Below are 16,667 nucleotides of genomic sequence, written 5' to 3' on the forward strand. Positions count from 1 at the left end.
AGCACTGAACTGGGGGAGGGGAAGCAAAGTGTGGCTTGTGTTATTACAATGAACTGAGCCAGCAGGAAAGTTTTCTGAAAGGGGAAGACCACTTTAAAATTCACACATTTCCTACTGTATTACCTTTGTCATTCTGGGTGGGCTATAAGGCTACTTTGTAATAAAGCTAAACAGTTACTGGCACGTCAGGGATTGCCTGGCTACTTCTCTCCAGCATCTTTAGAGTAAAGACCAACTATATCAGGAGTCTCAAACACGCTGCCTGCGGGCCACATGTAGCCCCCGAGACTGCTTCATGTGGCTCGCAGGCACTGGTGCTCCCGTGATAATTGCGGCCCGGTCCTGGGGCCCGCCGACATCAGCAATCCTTGGATGCATTCAAATTAAATGTATCGCGGCGCAGACAAAATATCTCTGCGTCACAATACCAATATGACCCACCAGCCAATCAGAGCCCAGCAGTTTATGTCGGCAGGCCGGCGTAGGCAGCGTGTGATGTCACTGCCATGCACCGCCGAGGCTGCGGAGGAGAAGACAAGGGAGCGGAGGTCAGGCGAGAAGGATTTTTTTTTTTTTTTCTTAACGTGTATGAGAAGTGTGGCAGAATTGGGGAAAGATGCTGACCAGAATGGGGACATTACTACAAGAGGAGGACCAGGAAGGGGGACACTACTACAAGATGGGGACCAGGATGGGGGACACTACTACAAGATGGGGACATTACTACAAGAGGAGGACCAGGATGGGCACATTACTACAAGATGTTGGTCAGAATTGCCATATGGTGCTAATTGTAAGACAATATTACTGTATGTGGCAAATTAGGGGACCCAAAAAGGAAATAAATTGTAAAAAAATAATCAAAATAAAGTATGATTTTTTTTTACACTAAAAATGAGGTTTTATGTATAAACTGAAGTAAAACAAAAAAGTGCACATTTATTATCACCGCACCCATAATGACCAAAGCTATTAAACTGCCTTTCAAAAGCATAAAATAAAGCCAAAATGTTTTTAAAAAAAAAAATAAAAAGATCAAAAAGGTGTATACAAAAAAAAATATAGCATTACTAAAAATGTAATCTCGCCCTGCAGAGAATGTGGCCTTCACATTTTTTCTATGTGTGGCCCATATGCCCAGCCAAGTTTGAGACCCCTGATATATTTAGTTATTTATTTCTCACTGATTACATAGCAGCAACATATTCCATAGTGCTGTATAGTTTACACTTCTCCCTTATGGTTTATAGCCTGATGTTGCCATCTTTATCTTACCTGGTGCCAGTACTCCTGATCTTGCTCCTTCTCCATCTGTTCCTGCATCCAGGCTAAATTGGCCTCTAGGTAGTTCCTCAGCCTTTCACAGTATGGAGTTTGGTACTTATATGGACCACAGTAACCAACCATTGTGTTCATCCAATGCATGTAGATAAGCTGCAAACAGATATGCAGACATTTACAACAAATAAGCAAATGTCTTTCTTCAGGCTCCTGGTCTTTGATACTTGCCTCTCGAATTTCTCTGCTCGCCCTTCTGTAATGCAACAGACCTACACCATTAGTCTTGATATTGCAGGGTGTGGGAAAGACTAGTGCAACACAAAGGGAAGAGGGAAAGGGAGCCCAGACACTAGGGAAAGGGGTCTGGTCTAGTGTCAACCTGTCTCAACTACCGTCCCTATATTGGCTCTTCACTAATCGCTGCACGCGTGCGTCGCCCTGACTTTCCCTGGCGTAAGGCTAAGGCTAGGGAAGGGGAAGGGAGGAGATGAGCACTAGTTTATCTCCACTAAACTCTATAGACAACAAGGGTAGACAAACAGGGGTGGGGATTGCTTAGCTTTAGATGACGCCAGCCAAATGCGCACACAGCCTCAAGCTCCAGAGAGGATGAAGTACTGCTCTTGCTAAAGCCTCACAAGTAGTAATGAATATCGCCGGCACCGCCCTCTCAGACACACCAGGTATTTATACACCCAGGCCAGGGAGCTAATTAGCCATAGGGAGATAGCCGCTGGGTCCTAGAGACAGCCAGCCTCTAAGATGATGTCTGTAATGCCAAATGTAGAGACCTCCTGCAAGCAACTGCAGGGCAACTGTCAGCTCTGACACACCCGTGACAGAAGTTTATGTACACTATATAAAAAAAATTTAAAAAAAAAAGACATATGCATGTTTTTCTCAATATCTGATATGAAATCTGAATAAACCTTTCCCGTTTTAGGTCAATTAAGATTACTATAATTTTTAATATTTGCCAAATGCCAGAATAATGAGAGAGACAGACAGACCGACAGACAGAATATATGTTTTAAGGCATTTTTATTACTTACTGCAAAGTCAAAAGTTTACATACATTTCGTTAGTATTTGGTACCATTGCCCTTAAACTGAATGACTTGGGTCAAACATTTGGGATATCCTTCCACATGCTTCTCACAATAGTTGGTCAGAATTTGGGCCCATTCCTCCTGACAAAACTAGTGTAACTGATCCAGGTTTGTAGGTCACCTTGCTCGCACCTGCCTTTTCAGCTTTGCCCATAAATTTTCAATAGGATTGAGATCTGGGCTTTGTGATGGCCACTCCAAAACATTGACTTTACTATCCTTAAGCCACTTTGTTACCATTTTGGCAGTATGCTTCGGGTCATTGTCCATTTGGAGACCCATTTCCGCCCAAGCTTTAACTTCCTGGCTGATGTCTTGAGATGTTGCATCAGTATTGCCACATATTCTTCTTTTTTCATGACGCCATCTATTTTGTGAAGTGCACCAGTCCCTCCTGCAGCAAAACAACCCCACAACATGATGCTGCTACCCCCGTGTTTCACAGTTGGGATGGGGTTCTTAGGCTTCCAAGCTTCTCCCTTTTTCCTAAAAAAGTAACGACGGTCATTATGCCCAAAAGTTCAATTTTTGTTTCATCAGACCACAGGACATGTCTCCAAAAATTAAGGTCTTTGTTCCTGTGTGCATTTGCAAACATTAATCTGGCTTTTTTATGTTTCTTTTGGAGTAATGGCTTCTTCCTGGCAGGGTGGCCTTTCAGCCCATGTTGATACAGTACTCGTTTCACTGTGGATATTGACACAATCTTACCAGCTTCCGCCATCATCTTCACAAGGCCTTGTGCATATCAACCCAAGGACAAAAGCAAATGTTGGACCAAAGCATGTTCATCTCTGGGACACAGAACCAGTCTCCTTCCTAATCAGTATGATGGCTGGATATTCCCATCTTGTTTGTACTTGCATATAATTGTTTGTACAGATGAACGAGGCACCTTCAGGTATCTTGAAATTGTACCCAAATTGTACCCAAGGATGAGCCAGACTTGTGCAAGTCCACAATTCTCTTCCTGATATATTGGCTGATTTCTTTAGACTTTCCCATGATGCTACACAAAGAAGCAGTGTGTTTCAGGTGTGCATTAAAATAAATCCATATGTGTGTTTCTAATGAACTCAGATATTGCCAGAAGCTTCCAAACACATGACATCATATGGGCAGTCCAGAATTGTTTAAAGCATAGTAATCTTAGTGTACGTAAACCTTTGACTTTGCTGTAAGTAATAAAAATGCCTTAAAACATTCTCTCTCATTATTCTGCTATTTGGCAAATATTAAAAATTATGGTAATCCTAACTGACCTAAAACGGGAAAGGTTTATTCTGATTTCATGTCAAATATTGAGAAAAACATGCATGTGTGTCTTTTTATATAGTGTATGTAAACTTCTGGTTTCAACTATATGTGCCAGCTACTATGGTGTCCATGTGCCCTAACAAGGTACATGGATTTGGGTTGAAACTTAAAAATCCCTTTAATACTACTCGTATTGTGCAACATATGAGGCAGCTGGAGCTATCCTGGAAAGGTCAGTGGGGCGTAATCTGTGGACCAATACTGCAGACACATTATGTCACAAATGTCATGTTTCCTCACAGTAAGTTCCCCGTTCCTCCCCATTAGAGGTAGGAGGGTGTATGCTCCTCCGTATGGAGCACGAGTGCTGAATATTTATAGACCGTAGTCAAGTACATGTAACAAACATATCGGCCATCTATCATGTGATATGATGGAGCAGCTTTCTATTCATTTCTATTGTTATGTTTTTGATAGGACATTGTTCAGAGAAAAAAAGGTAAAGTTTGTCTAGAATTAGAAAATCGGACGTTCTCTGGCAGACAGACCGTGCCACATCCATCCACAGGTTGTGGGTGGTACAGGAGCTCAGCTCCAATCACTTCTGTGGAGCATCTGCACTACCAGTACTAGCCGGTGCTACATGGAGTCACATATATGCCCCTACATATGCGCCTCTGACTTTCACTGACCTGACATGGGGTGCGGAGAGACACTGGTAGGACAGTCACCATGGCAACCGTCCATCTGACAGCCTTTATCAAGCTTTGGTCCTATCATCTAGAATGGGATGCACGTACGGTACCTGATGGTCAGGCAGTTCCCTCGGTGACTGCCCTGCAGGGGAGGATACCCTTACATGTCAGAATTCACATAACACATTTTCTGTGGAAGATTCAACTGCATACCATCGTTACTGAGGTAACCTTCCTTATGCCATTGCTTCCATGGAATAAGGTGCTGCATAGAGCACAACATAGCAAGACAGTGTCTAAATCCCCCCACACACAAGGTAGCTGGGAGAAGAATGATGGCTATACGGAAGTTCTCTCTCCCAAATCCCTCACTAACAAGAGCTCGGCTTTGCTGAACAATTCGGTGTTCTCTGACAGACCTTCTGCCATATTCCTCTGACGTCGGTTTATCTTTGGGAGAACACAAGGATCAGCAATCTGAAATCAGCCATCCTGGATCCTTGACCCCTCTGACCCCATCAGTCGAGAGGACCACACACATTTGACTGGTGGCCAATCATGCTGATACCAGGGTTCAGCTGACTTTGATCTAATGTGGATGGGAGCCCTAAGGCTTCAAAATAAAAACCCATTGACATTGTCATGTGCAAAAAGTGGAAATACATATTTTACAATTATCAAAGCATTATCAACGTCTGAACAGCTGGTCTGACTTGGAGCTTTAAAGAAACCCATCAGCATGATTTAGCAATATAAATGAAAGCATGACCATAATGGTGCTGTTATACAGATTAACTTTATACCTTTAGTGAAGAAATCTGCTTTGTGGTTGTTCTTTTATCCACATTTGAACTTTTTGGGTAATTCACTTTTAGGTGCTTAGGGACGGGATGGTGGGAAGGGTCTTCGGCTCCTGTCATGGCCCCTCTGGTGTCTGTATGACAGGTCACTGCTTTGTCAATGACTTAACTGCTTAAAACTTTGCAATGACACCATCCTTGCTGTGGGAGGCGCATGCACAGATTGAAGACCACCGAGAGATCAAACAAATGGCACTGGTGGTGGAGCATGCACAGATTTAGATCTCTGCTCAATTACATTTCTACAGGATGTCATTGAGCCGAGATCTCTTTCTGTGCCTGCGCCGCCATCTTTACATTGCTAAATCATGCTGATAGGTTACCTTTAAGGTCCCCACAGATGAAAGGCCGACCAGCTAATGCATAAGGGGGCCTCCCGACTCCCCCCACCAGATGGTGTCAGGGGAGAGAAGGGTCTGGCCTTTGGAACGTCAATGGCTGATTCTTCTGTTCAGCGAAGAGATAACCCACAGTCAGAGGAGTCGGACATGAGCGGCTTTCTCGGAGGACACAGGAAGGTTCGGCGGAGCCGAGTGGGAGGCGGCAGAGATAGCTGCCGGCTGAATGATAGCATATAATGATAGAAGTATAATAGCAGATCTGGTTATACTCCAGAAGAGCACATCCATGACACCTACCCGCTGTGTAACCGCTGCTTCCGCCACCCCCGCCGCATAGGCCTGGATGCTATCATTATACTTGTCATTGCTCTGTAACTCGAGAATTGCCCACCTGGGGAGAGAAAAGAACAGCATAACCACATGGAGGCCGTACATCCGGGTCCTGTTTAGTTCCCAAGTTATACTTCCGTTTAAGAACAAAAATAAATTCTCACTTCCTTAAATATCCATGTTTGAGGCAAATGTGATCTACTTCTGCTGCTGTGGCTTCCTTAAAATGCTTTTACAGCCCCCCTCCCCTGCCCTCCCACGCTCCAATTCCTATTTTATTAATAAACATTATATAATGATAGAGTAACGTCACAAGGCGAAGCACTGAGCATCAGATGCGGGTGGGCACAGTGACCGCTCGGGAGCCCCCTGCACTGCACAGCTTATAGAGGGGGCACAGGGCAGTTAGTGGATCGGGAACTGCACCAAATAAGTCTCATTTTAGTAATTTCATTGAGGCAGAAGTAATTTCTGTAAAAAGCAGCTGCAAGGCGAGACATCTGATGGAAATAAATCTGTTTTTGTGTGTGGGGGCAACGTGCCCGCTCTTCCTTCAGGAGACACAAGTCAGGGGTACACAGTACTGGGAAAGACGATCTGAAAAGACGGCAGAGACCAAATTCCAGTCATGTGATGGGAGCACAGCTCCACTTCAAGTGCCCAACTCATGGCATCTTTATCCAGGGAGTTAACCACTACACATACACGGGGAGGGGGAGGAAATGATTATGTATAATTGTATCAGTTATTAATGGGATTATCCTTTAAATAACATTATCACCAGTCCACAGTAAGATCGGAGGGGGTCTGACTGCTGGGACCCCACTGATCCCAGGAATGAGTCCCATTCACAGAGCGGTCGTGCACATGACTGACCATCGCCCCATTCACATCTGACCACTGCTTCCATAAAAAGTCAATAGAGCAGTGGACACATGCTCACTACTGCTCCAGTCACACAGGGAACATGGGACCCTCATCCTCACGATGTCCCACCTCAATGATCATCCATTTTTCAGTAAGTTGCTGGCGAGAAAACCCCTAATGCATGGAGATACATGTAGATGGGATTCTAATAGATAAGATATTGCATCTAGCGGGTTTTTTAATTGTCTCATTCCCCTTTGTACTGATGTTCTAAATATTGGACAAGCCCTTTAAAGGGAATCGGTCAGCAGGTTTTTGCTATTGTAGGGAGACAGACCCTGATTCTTGCAATGTATCAGTTTATTGGGTGCAGAAGTTGTGAAAGAATAACAGTTTTCTCTGCTGCAAATCTAGCGGAGCTCAGAATGTTCAGCCCTGTGTAACTCCACCTACATCACAGCTTCCTGTAGTGTATAGTGACAGAGATGCTGGGGGTGGCTGGACTACCCTGCACGTGCCAACTTGTCCTGTAGCGATAATCTCCTGCTGATAAAACACTGATTGTATTGAAACAGCAAAACAAAGCAGTGAATGACGGCCCCACCCCACACGCGAGGGCGGCCCCACCCCACACGCGAGGGCGGCCTGTAGGGAGTTACAGGTAGCACAGGCGAGTGCACATTTGCCTGGCACTAATAGTTATTTTCCAGATCTCCGGTTAGTGTCCTGTGCCCACCTGCCTGTAGGTCAGGGCACAAGCCTAGTGCCCCCTTTCCTGAGCCTGATGGCACTAGGGTGAGAACTCTGCCCATCCCCCTCACTCACTCACTCACCCGTTCTCCCCGATGGTGTCTTTGAGCACAGCCCATGCCACCGCGTCCGTCCTCCTCTCGGGCACAGTGCTGAGCTTCCCGGTGGCCGCGTCCAGGATGACGGACACCTCCGAGCTCTGCGCCCGCCCCACAGAGGGGGACAGGACTACAAGCAGCAGCAGCGAAACCCAAGCGGCCATCTCTGTGCTCTGGGGTCCAAAGTCACGTGAAGTAGGCAGTCAGCTGACACCTGCGGGGAGGAGCCTCGGGTTAACCTCTTACATGTACATAGCTGCGGGTCCTGAGAGTGCTGGCTTCTTCTATTACCGTACCGGGGCTTTAAATAGACCACGCCCCTTCCACGAGACACGTGCTGTGGGCGGGGCGTGTTGGCTCAAGAGTCTGTGGGTCAGCTGATCAGGCAGAGCTGCTTGCTGTGCGCGGGGACCATCTACTGCTGCCGCTGAGACATGTGCGCAGGGGTCTGAGGCGCCATAGTGCAGGTAATGTGCCCGCCTGAGGGTGCAGCACAGCCGGGGGTCGGCTCCTGGTTCACTGCTTGGTAAGGTCTGGTCACCCAGCTTTCCCAGAGCCCTGACAGGCAGTGTGCATAGTGACATAGCCGCCATTCCCCCGTAGTTGTGCAGGGCGCTTTGGACACGTACACACCGCTAATAATAAAGGTCGGGAACGTCCCTCCTGTCTTGGTTTCCCTCATGGACAATGGTCGCTCACTTGCTGATAGAGAGAGCCTGGCTCTGTACAGCAAGTACCAGCTGGTGTGTGGACATGTGACCACTGCGGCCAATCACTGGTAGTAACAGTCAGTGATTGGCTGCAGCAGTCACGTGCCTGAGGCTAAACCGAAGAATGAGGCTGATGAATGACCAAGGAAGAGGAGCAGCAGAAGAAGCATATGCCGGTGTGCTCTATAATAAAATGTTCCTCTTGCAGCATGCTGGGTATGTAACTAAAATACATTGTGAATCCCTCTAAGAGCCTTGTCCTCTGCTCCTAAGCCCAGCAGCAGCTGATCTTCCTGTCCAACTGGTTGGGTTCAGACAAGCAGATAGAAAATAGTCATCTGTATGATGATTCTTTTCTCTTGTACACCCATTGTGTGGCGAGGCTCATCCGAATAGTGTCGTGTCCATATCACGGGGGGTGAAATTAATCTGGACTACCCCACTCACTTGCAATTTGCCCCTTTTGTCATTGGGCCAAAAAGCGCCACTTGCCAGAACAATCACTTACCCAAACCCTGCTCTGTTCTAGCGATGTGTGAGTGGTGCACCGCTAACGGCTGCAGGGCTGTGTGAACACTGCTGTACATGTCTGTGGAGATTTCCTGTATAGATCTGGTGTTACCAGTGTTGTGACCCATTTCCTCTAAATTCCTCTACGTTTCCTGATAGACTGAGCTAAGCACTTATTGGAAGCAGGTAATAGATATACAAACAACTGATTCTGCTGGAACCATTTAGCCCAGTTGGGAAATACTGTGGCGTTAATATCGCCAGGTTTTGTAATACTGACTGCACTCTTGTGTGATGGGATCTATACACCAGGATGTGAGTATACCTTGTAGACTGTGGGACTGCAGCTTACATCCAGATATGCTGATGGATAGTTCAGATAGTGAGCCCCAATGGGAGCGGGATTTGTAAAGTGCTGTATAATATCCATTAAAAGGGATGGGCGGGGAACACAGTACAGAGTGTGGGAGGATTTATTTCGCCACTATGTTGTGCCCATTTTTATTATGCGGTTGCGGCGGCCCTATTACCTATGCTTCTGTACTATATATCCTAGACTGGTATGTTGGGAGTCAGTGCTAATGCTGCTTTTTGGAGCCCTGATTCCCTGTCTGTGAAATGGCCACCACATAAGCACATTGTTTAAAGGGTATTCTGAGACTGGCACCACTTGACCAACACAGCACCAGGTATGTGTTCCTATGTAGAGCCAAATATTATTATGCACCGGAGGAAGCTGCTTACAGGATGCCCATTTCCAGACATTTGCACTAATAATCATGTTTTCATTCCCTTCCTAGTGTTCTCCATTCATCACTCAGAAGACCCAAGCACCTTACAGTCGTAAGTCTCTGCGCTGAGATCAAACCTGATCGAGTTGTAATGCGGTGACTCGGGTGAATATATATTCTGTATAATCGATCAGCATAAAATATCTTCTCGTTGAAACGTCCCAGATCTTTCTCTTTGATTTAAGGGCCCTTCAGTCGGGTAAACGCCATTGAACGCTCTACTGACTACTCAAAACTTTTTGGCATATTTGCTGTTGACCTGTAGAAACTGCTAACATTTATTTTCTGAGTACTTCTTCCGTGTCTAATAGTGAGACACTGATAGGAGACATATGGCTTGAAAACCTTTCGGCAGCAAAATCCTTATGGGGGTGCTAGGTGTGGCAGGACGCAATGTTTCTAAGTGCAAACATACAAAAAAACCTCTAAAATGTATAAACTTTAATCCAATATTTTAGAAAACACCGAAGTCCCATATGTTTGGACTAGAAGAATTGTGACCCAATAGTGACCTACTTAGAAACCAGTGCCACTATGGGACTATTTTAGCACATATATTATTAATTGCATCCTTACTACCTTTATATAATACGTATAATAAAAGCCTTATCTCACCCTGTTTGTAGCCTATACTGATACTACCTGCCATGGGGGTTGGCACCCTAGATAGAGAATTTGGTGCCCCTGTTCCTCGGCGGCTGTCCCTCTTTCCCTGTTCTGCCCTATTGGGTGAGCTATACACAGCAAAAGAGGTGACTGCTTCCTCTAATACATGGAACAGCACTAAACTAAGATACATATAGATAAATATAAGCAAAACCTGATATTGTAACTTATCTCGTATTGCCTCAAGGCCAAATTCGTTGTAAGTAATCACCTAGGCAGGTTAATGATGCAACAATATTTTATTGATCACAGCCATGGTAATAAAGCAATTCCAGGTAAATGGCCAAAATACAGTTCTCTCAGTCCTCAAATTCCCAATCTGGGTTCAGTAGTTCCACTGGCTTTGTATAAGGCCATACTCGCTGTCTCCCAACTTTTGGTTGGCCCACAGATTTCGTATCTCCAGCCAGTATAATCTGTAGCCACAGTCCATGATCCTCTAGATCAGGGTTCCCCAACTCCAGTCCTCAAGGCCCACCAACAGGTCATGTTTTCAGGATTTCCTTAGTATTGCACAGGTGATGGAATTATTGCCTGTGCAGGTGATGCAATTATCACCTGTGTAATACTAAGGAAATCCTGAAAACATGACCTGTTGGTGGGCCTTGAGGACTGGAGTTGGGGAACCCTGCTCTAGATGGCAGATAAAACAAAGAAAGCACAGGTATCCAGTAGTAGCAGCCCTTTTAAGAAAGTTTAAATTCAAACGACATAATCCATTATGGTAACATGTTTATCCACCCATCCTTCCAAGTCCATGGCTTCCATCCTCTTCCTTCAATCCTTCCACACAACTCTTCCTAAAACATGACTCTCCTCTCTTTCACTGGGATCAGTCCCTTCCCAGGTCAGAAGTGATCACCCTCCCCCTTAAGCATTTACTGTTGGCTAAAAACAATGAAGAATATTCTAGAAGCCTTCATCTGAGACTGCATGTAAGACCCCCTGTGGTGATGGCTCCACTGTGTCTACAATCTACGCACACATAATGAGATTATTGGCTGTTGGAACAATGGTTAGATACTCCTGAGATATAGATTAGTAGAATGCTGGACATTTTACAAGTGAATCTAGTGCACACACTGACACGTTAGCAGCACTATATAAAACATAACAAGTAAATCACTAATAAATCACAATAATATTGGCAAAAATGGTGGTCCGTTGCTGGGAAAAGTAAGTGGGCAGCTCCTCACAGTTATCTAGGGTGCCAACCGCCATGGCAGGTAGTATCAGTATAGGCTACAAATAGGGTGAGATAAGGCTTTTATTTTACGTATTATATTAATTGCATCCTTACTACCTTTATATATGTGCTAAAATAGTCCCATAGGGGCACTGGTTTCTAAGTAGGTCACTATTGGGTGACAATTCTTCTAGTCTGAACATATGGGACTTTGCTGTTTTTTAAAATATTGGATTAAAGTTTATACATTTTAGAGTGTTTGTATGTTTACACAGAAGCTATTTACCTCTCTGTAGAAATTCTAAGTGCATAAGTGGGCACCTCAGCGCCTGAACCCGTGCGGTGTTGTGACATGTCTACTGACTTGTCATGGCTGTTAATTACTTTGTCTAATGAAAAAAAAAAAATTCCCTGCATGGCTGTCATCCTTGCAAAACAATACATAGACTCCACAGTCAGACACTGGCTTTGTATAATAATAAACCTCCTTAGCTTGTTCTGAAACCCCCAAACCCAGAAATTGCATTTCTAATTTAATGGCAGCTTTTTGCTTTAAGAAATGCAATGTCTCCGACCAAAGATGCATAATGTAACCTGTATTACATACCTTAGTGCAGCGTCTGGAAATGCTGGAGGACGGGTGACTTGGCTGTGCTTTCTATGGCTTAGCCTGCTGTACTCTCTTTACACCCAATTTACTCAAGACACCAATGTGTATTGGGATTTTTTTTTCATTAACCCCATGTTAAGCATTGTTATTGAAACCACAAACGTGGCAGTGTGTCCTTTCCAGGACTTAACAGGCAATGACGTAAGTTAGACCTGTTAAGCATTGGTCTATGGATCTTGCTATGCCTGGAATGTCCATTATACACTTATACTTGTGAGGTAGCTCTTCAAGAAGCAGCCATTCCAACCAGCACTCGTTACTGACCTGATTATTGAGAGCTGCACCAAATAACGAGCCATGTGCACAGACATCCATTTCCTACAGGTAGAGTATAGAAACAAATTCTGTGTTGTGACAACTTGAAGGTCCAAGGGGTAACGTTTCTCCTCGTGGAGAGTGACATACCAGCCTTGGCATGCCAATGTAAGGGGGCTTATTTGCCATGCAATGCTTCTCTGGGAAATTAAATATGCAAATTGCCTCTTCAGAGAGGAAGAGGACTAGAACCCTATTGCGCCACCTGTTGGAAGCAGCAATCCTACAAGTCACAATCGACCCTTTTAATGAACCTTGCAATATGACTTTGGATAAAAGCCAAATCAGAAGTCATATTGCACGGCTTGTTAAAGGGTTGATTGTGACTTGTAGGATTGCTGCTTCCAACAGATGGCGCAATAGGGTTCTAGTCCTCTTCCTCTCTGAAGAGGCAATTTGCATAGACCACTTAAAGAGCAATTCATTCTCTGAATTGGCATACGATAAAAAAAAAAAGCCCTTCCACTCCAACAGTGATTTAGCCTAAAGTTGGTTGCAACCAGTCTTAAATTAAGTTTCCATGGTGCAAAAGTTCACCTGTAGAAAATCTGCTGACTTTTACAGTGCCAGCAATGTGCATGAGGTTTTAAGAAATCTCATGAACATGTTGTGAAATATATCTGCAGCATAAATTGGCAGGAGCTGCAGGTCTGGGATTCCCCCCACCCATATCCATTTATGCTGCGGATGTAGGTGCAAGTTAAACACTATCTGCCGTGCAAAGGGTGAAATGTGCTTTTTACACACACCTTTTTTTTAGCAGTGATATTCAGTGTAAATGCGGGAGGTCTAAGTACGTTATGTGGGAACTGCCATTATCAACAAAGTACATCACAGCTCAAAATAACATTTGGTCTGTCTGACCCTAACTAAACACTTGTGTCCTTCACGATCAGACCTCTGAGCTCACTGACCAGCAGCCCATACCAATCCCTGTCCATATAATGTCTTATGAGGACTCCCACACGGGTCGCCAGTGCGGATTTCCTGCAAGACCATGAGTGGTGGCAGCGGTCATTAACCACATAAGTAATTATATTTACCTGCTATCAGTCAATTTTAACAAATCCTGGTCAACTCCTTTTAAATATTGTCCACCAATAATGCTGACACTGAGGACTTTTTTTATTGTCCAAGAGCATCAGTGTGTGATATAGTGCATCAGTTAGTAAGCGAATCTGATTTTACAACTAGTGATGATCGATTATGTTCTGTTAACCCTTTCAGTGAGCATGCTCGGGTTCTCGCCGAGGATCTTCAGCGTACTCGGGTGTTATGTTTTAGTCACTCCGTGCGCATGATTTCCGACTGTTTGACAGCTTTTATACATGTGAGGAATGCCTAAGAAACATGCATTCCTCACATGTATTAAAGCTGTCAAATGGTCGCAAATCATGCGCACAGAGTGACTAAAACAACACCCGAGCACGCTAAAGATACTCGGGGAAACACCTGAACATGCTCGTAAATCTTGAGTAACGAGCATGCTTGGTCATCACTAATTACAACCTTGACCTCTAAAGCCTTATGCTTGCTCAGAACACTGAATTTAATTATTTTCCTGCATAAAGGTTTTACAGTAGTGTGAAGAATAGCTGGCTATATCGGCATGCTGTATGGTTAGTAACTCAGTCACAGCTCTGGTAGTATATTAAAGCCCTAGGGATGTGCGATTTGTAAGGCTGTGTGCCCACGAAGCATTTTCCAAGCGTTTATGCTGCGGAATTTACGCAGCGTAAACTCTTGGGAAACGCTTGGTAATCCGTCCCCATTGACAAGCCGCAATGTCAATGCCCATGCTACGGATTTTTCCGCAGCATTTATGCTGCAGTCAAAAATCCGCAGCATGTCCATTAATTTTGCGGACACGCAGCGTAATCGCCGCCATTGACTTGCATTGGACCGCGTGACATCCGCATCACTACATGTGCACAAGCGGATATCACACGGTTCAATGTGCGGATGGTACCCAGGTCTGGAGGAGAGGAGACTCTCATCCAGACCTGGGTACCATAGAACCTGTAAAAAAAAGAATTTAAAATCAAAAAAAATTATACTTACTTTCTGATGTCCTCCCAGTGTTTTCTCCCCTTCGTCTGGTCTGCTGCATGGGTCGCGGTGTTGTGAAGGACCTGCCATGACGTCACCGCAGGTCCTTCACACCACCGCGAGCAGTGCAAGACACGACACCGCAGAGAAAACACCAGGAGGACATCGGAAGGTAAGTATAATCTTTTATTTTTTTATTTTTTACGATTCTTTTTTTTTTCTTTAACTAACTTGGTCACACTATATAAATCTATGCCGGTTGCATGGATTTATATAGTGTGACCAGGTTGTCGAGCACTTTTCCAAGTGATGCTAAAATCGCTTGGAAAAGCTCTTGATAACCCGCATGCAGAAATGCATGCAAAAACGCTTGACAAACTCTTCTACCTGGCAGGAAAAACGCATGTAAAAACCGCATGTGTTTTTCCTGCCAGGGAGAAGCGGAAAAAATGTGCAGCATTTCTGCATCGTGGGCACATAGCCTAAATAATACAACAGGGAACAAGTTGGTAATGGTGCATCTAAAATCTCAAAATGAGAAGGAACGCAGACAGTAAAATGATACTTAATTGCTGTGTACCAGCCTAATTGATAAATACTTGTTGCTTTCATTATGTTTACTTTGAGACTTGTATTTCTTGCTATTCTGAATCGCCTTTGCTATGGTTATTAGTGTAGAGCATCCACTACATTCAATGCACCATTTGTCTTTAGGATTTAGCTCCAAATTGCCATAAAAATCTGTGTAGGAAGCATAAAATTATCCCTCGGGGTGGTTGGGCTCAAACGGCAATTGGCAACTAACCCGTTTTTTTTTTTTTTTTTCTATTCTTTCTGCTTTTATATAACTAAGGCTGCACAGCGACAATGGCCACAACACCTGTGGTCAGACAAATTTGCTAGGTGCTGCTGCTACATCGCAGTGAAATACAAGCCCTCCACCACAGGACTGCCACACCAAGTCACAAAAACCTAATATGGTCACTCTACTTGAGACTTGCTGTTTGCAGTACCGTCGTGTTGTAATGAGACCTATCCCAACATTCACTTGAATTGCACTGTGATTTAGCAGCCACACGGCAGGTGCCAACGTCACTGTGTAGCTCCAGCATATATATTTACTGTCCTAAAGCTGTAGTTTAAAAAGGAGGTGTATACAAAAAAGACCCAGACTCCTGTCTCCCAATTGAAAGTGCACTGTATAAAGTTTTCCCCCAAAATACTGTTTTGTTTTTTTTTGTGGAGTTTTATTCACATTTCTTACTCACTAGTAAATGTGATGGTGAAACCATATTGATAAGAAATACTTGTGATGATGTGGTTCACACTAGATGGCTGACTCCCCAACAGAGCAACAAGTTGGGGTGGGACAGGACAACTCCCGCTAGCTTGAATTTTTAGATTTAGTTCTTACATTTTTGCATAGTATATGTTATCACAGTAACAGATTGTTTGACAATGTAATAGCTGCTTTACGCCATTATTGCTATAATTACTCTGTTCAATTATCCCAGTTTATTTAAAGGTTTAGTCATGACACTAGAGCTGTGGCGGTCTAATCTTGATCCTTACTGTTGAGGTGGCCAATGGTTGCTGCACCCAGGCAGGGGCTGAATGTAGAAGGCTCCCGTTAAACATTTCTATGGGAGCGGTGTTACAGCAGTGTCAGTGTGCACATGTCTGGCCCAGTCTCCATTCATCCCCATACCTGGATGTGGCAGCAGGATAAAGATTGGGGGACCTGAACCTTTTGAGACATTTATGGCTTATCCAGTGGATATGTAACTGAAAATAATAAAAGACAGGTACAAAAAAATCTGTTGCACTTCTACTTTTTAACAATGTACATCTTTAATATATAGCCAGCCTAGAAAATGCACACATTGCGCCGGAACCTGGTTCCCCAGGCCAATCTCTGTCCTGGGATACAATCATATGTGCATCATTGTAACCAAGAAATTGATATAAACAGACTGCTTCCAAAGTAATGTCAAATGGTATTAAATAACACGAAAAGGTGAAATGCTCCATATAGATGATGCAGTATGGAATAAAATATTGGTGTCACAGCTTACTCATTTTTTTATAAAGTGCCGTATACATAGTCACCCAGGTGCATTGTTGCATCATGTAGGAATGAGAACCCTATTTGTTAAAGGACATGTTTGGGTGTGGTTTTATTT

The 16,667-nt window shown here is 44.2% G+C and overlaps 2 protein-coding genes across 7 annotated transcripts in view; one reads left to right on the plus strand and one right to left on the minus strand.

The window, feature by feature from the left end:
• The window catches only part of PLBD2 (phospholipase B domain containing 2), a 30,513-nt gene extending 22,629 nt beyond the window's left edge, over nucleotides 1-7,884 (minus strand). Inside the window, exons 1-3 of the mRNA XM_073672176.1 lie at nucleotides 7,573-7,884; nucleotides 5,840-5,933; nucleotides 1,276-1,434 (exon numbers count right to left, since the gene is read on the minus strand). Of these exons, the coding sequence (XP_073528277.1) occupies nucleotides 1,276-1,434; nucleotides 5,840-5,933; nucleotides 7,573-7,751 (432 nt within the window). The 5' untranslated portion in view covers nucleotides 7,752-7,884. The remainder of the gene's footprint in view (nucleotides 1-1,275; nucleotides 1,435-5,839; nucleotides 5,934-7,572) is intronic.
• Nucleotides 7,885-7,916: 32 nt separating this feature from the next.
• Nucleotides 7,917-16,667, plus strand: part of SLC8B1 (solute carrier family 8 member B1) — a 30,554-nt gene continuing 21,803 nt past the window's right edge. For 2 of the 6 annotated variants that reach the window (XM_073672121.1, XM_073672165.1), the window contains exons 1-2: nucleotides 7,923-8,054; nucleotides 9,608-9,650. The gene's annotated coding sequence lies outside the window, so the exon portion shown is untranslated. Of the gene's footprint in view, nucleotides 8,055-8,977; nucleotides 9,123-9,363; nucleotides 9,497-9,607; nucleotides 9,704-16,667 lie in introns of those variants that run through there. The other 4 variants (XM_073672156.1, XM_073672137.1, XM_073672128.1 and 1 more) reach the window with 4 other exon arrangements.

Source organism: Phyllobates terribilis, unplaced genomic scaffold, assembly GCF_046119375.1.
Source record: "Phyllobates terribilis strain yellow unplaced genomic scaffold, ASM4611937v1 Scaffold_1__5_contigs__length_1240528914, whole genome shotgun sequence".
Lineage (NCBI taxonomy): Eukaryota > Metazoa > Chordata > Amphibia > Anura > Dendrobatidae > Phyllobates > Phyllobates terribilis.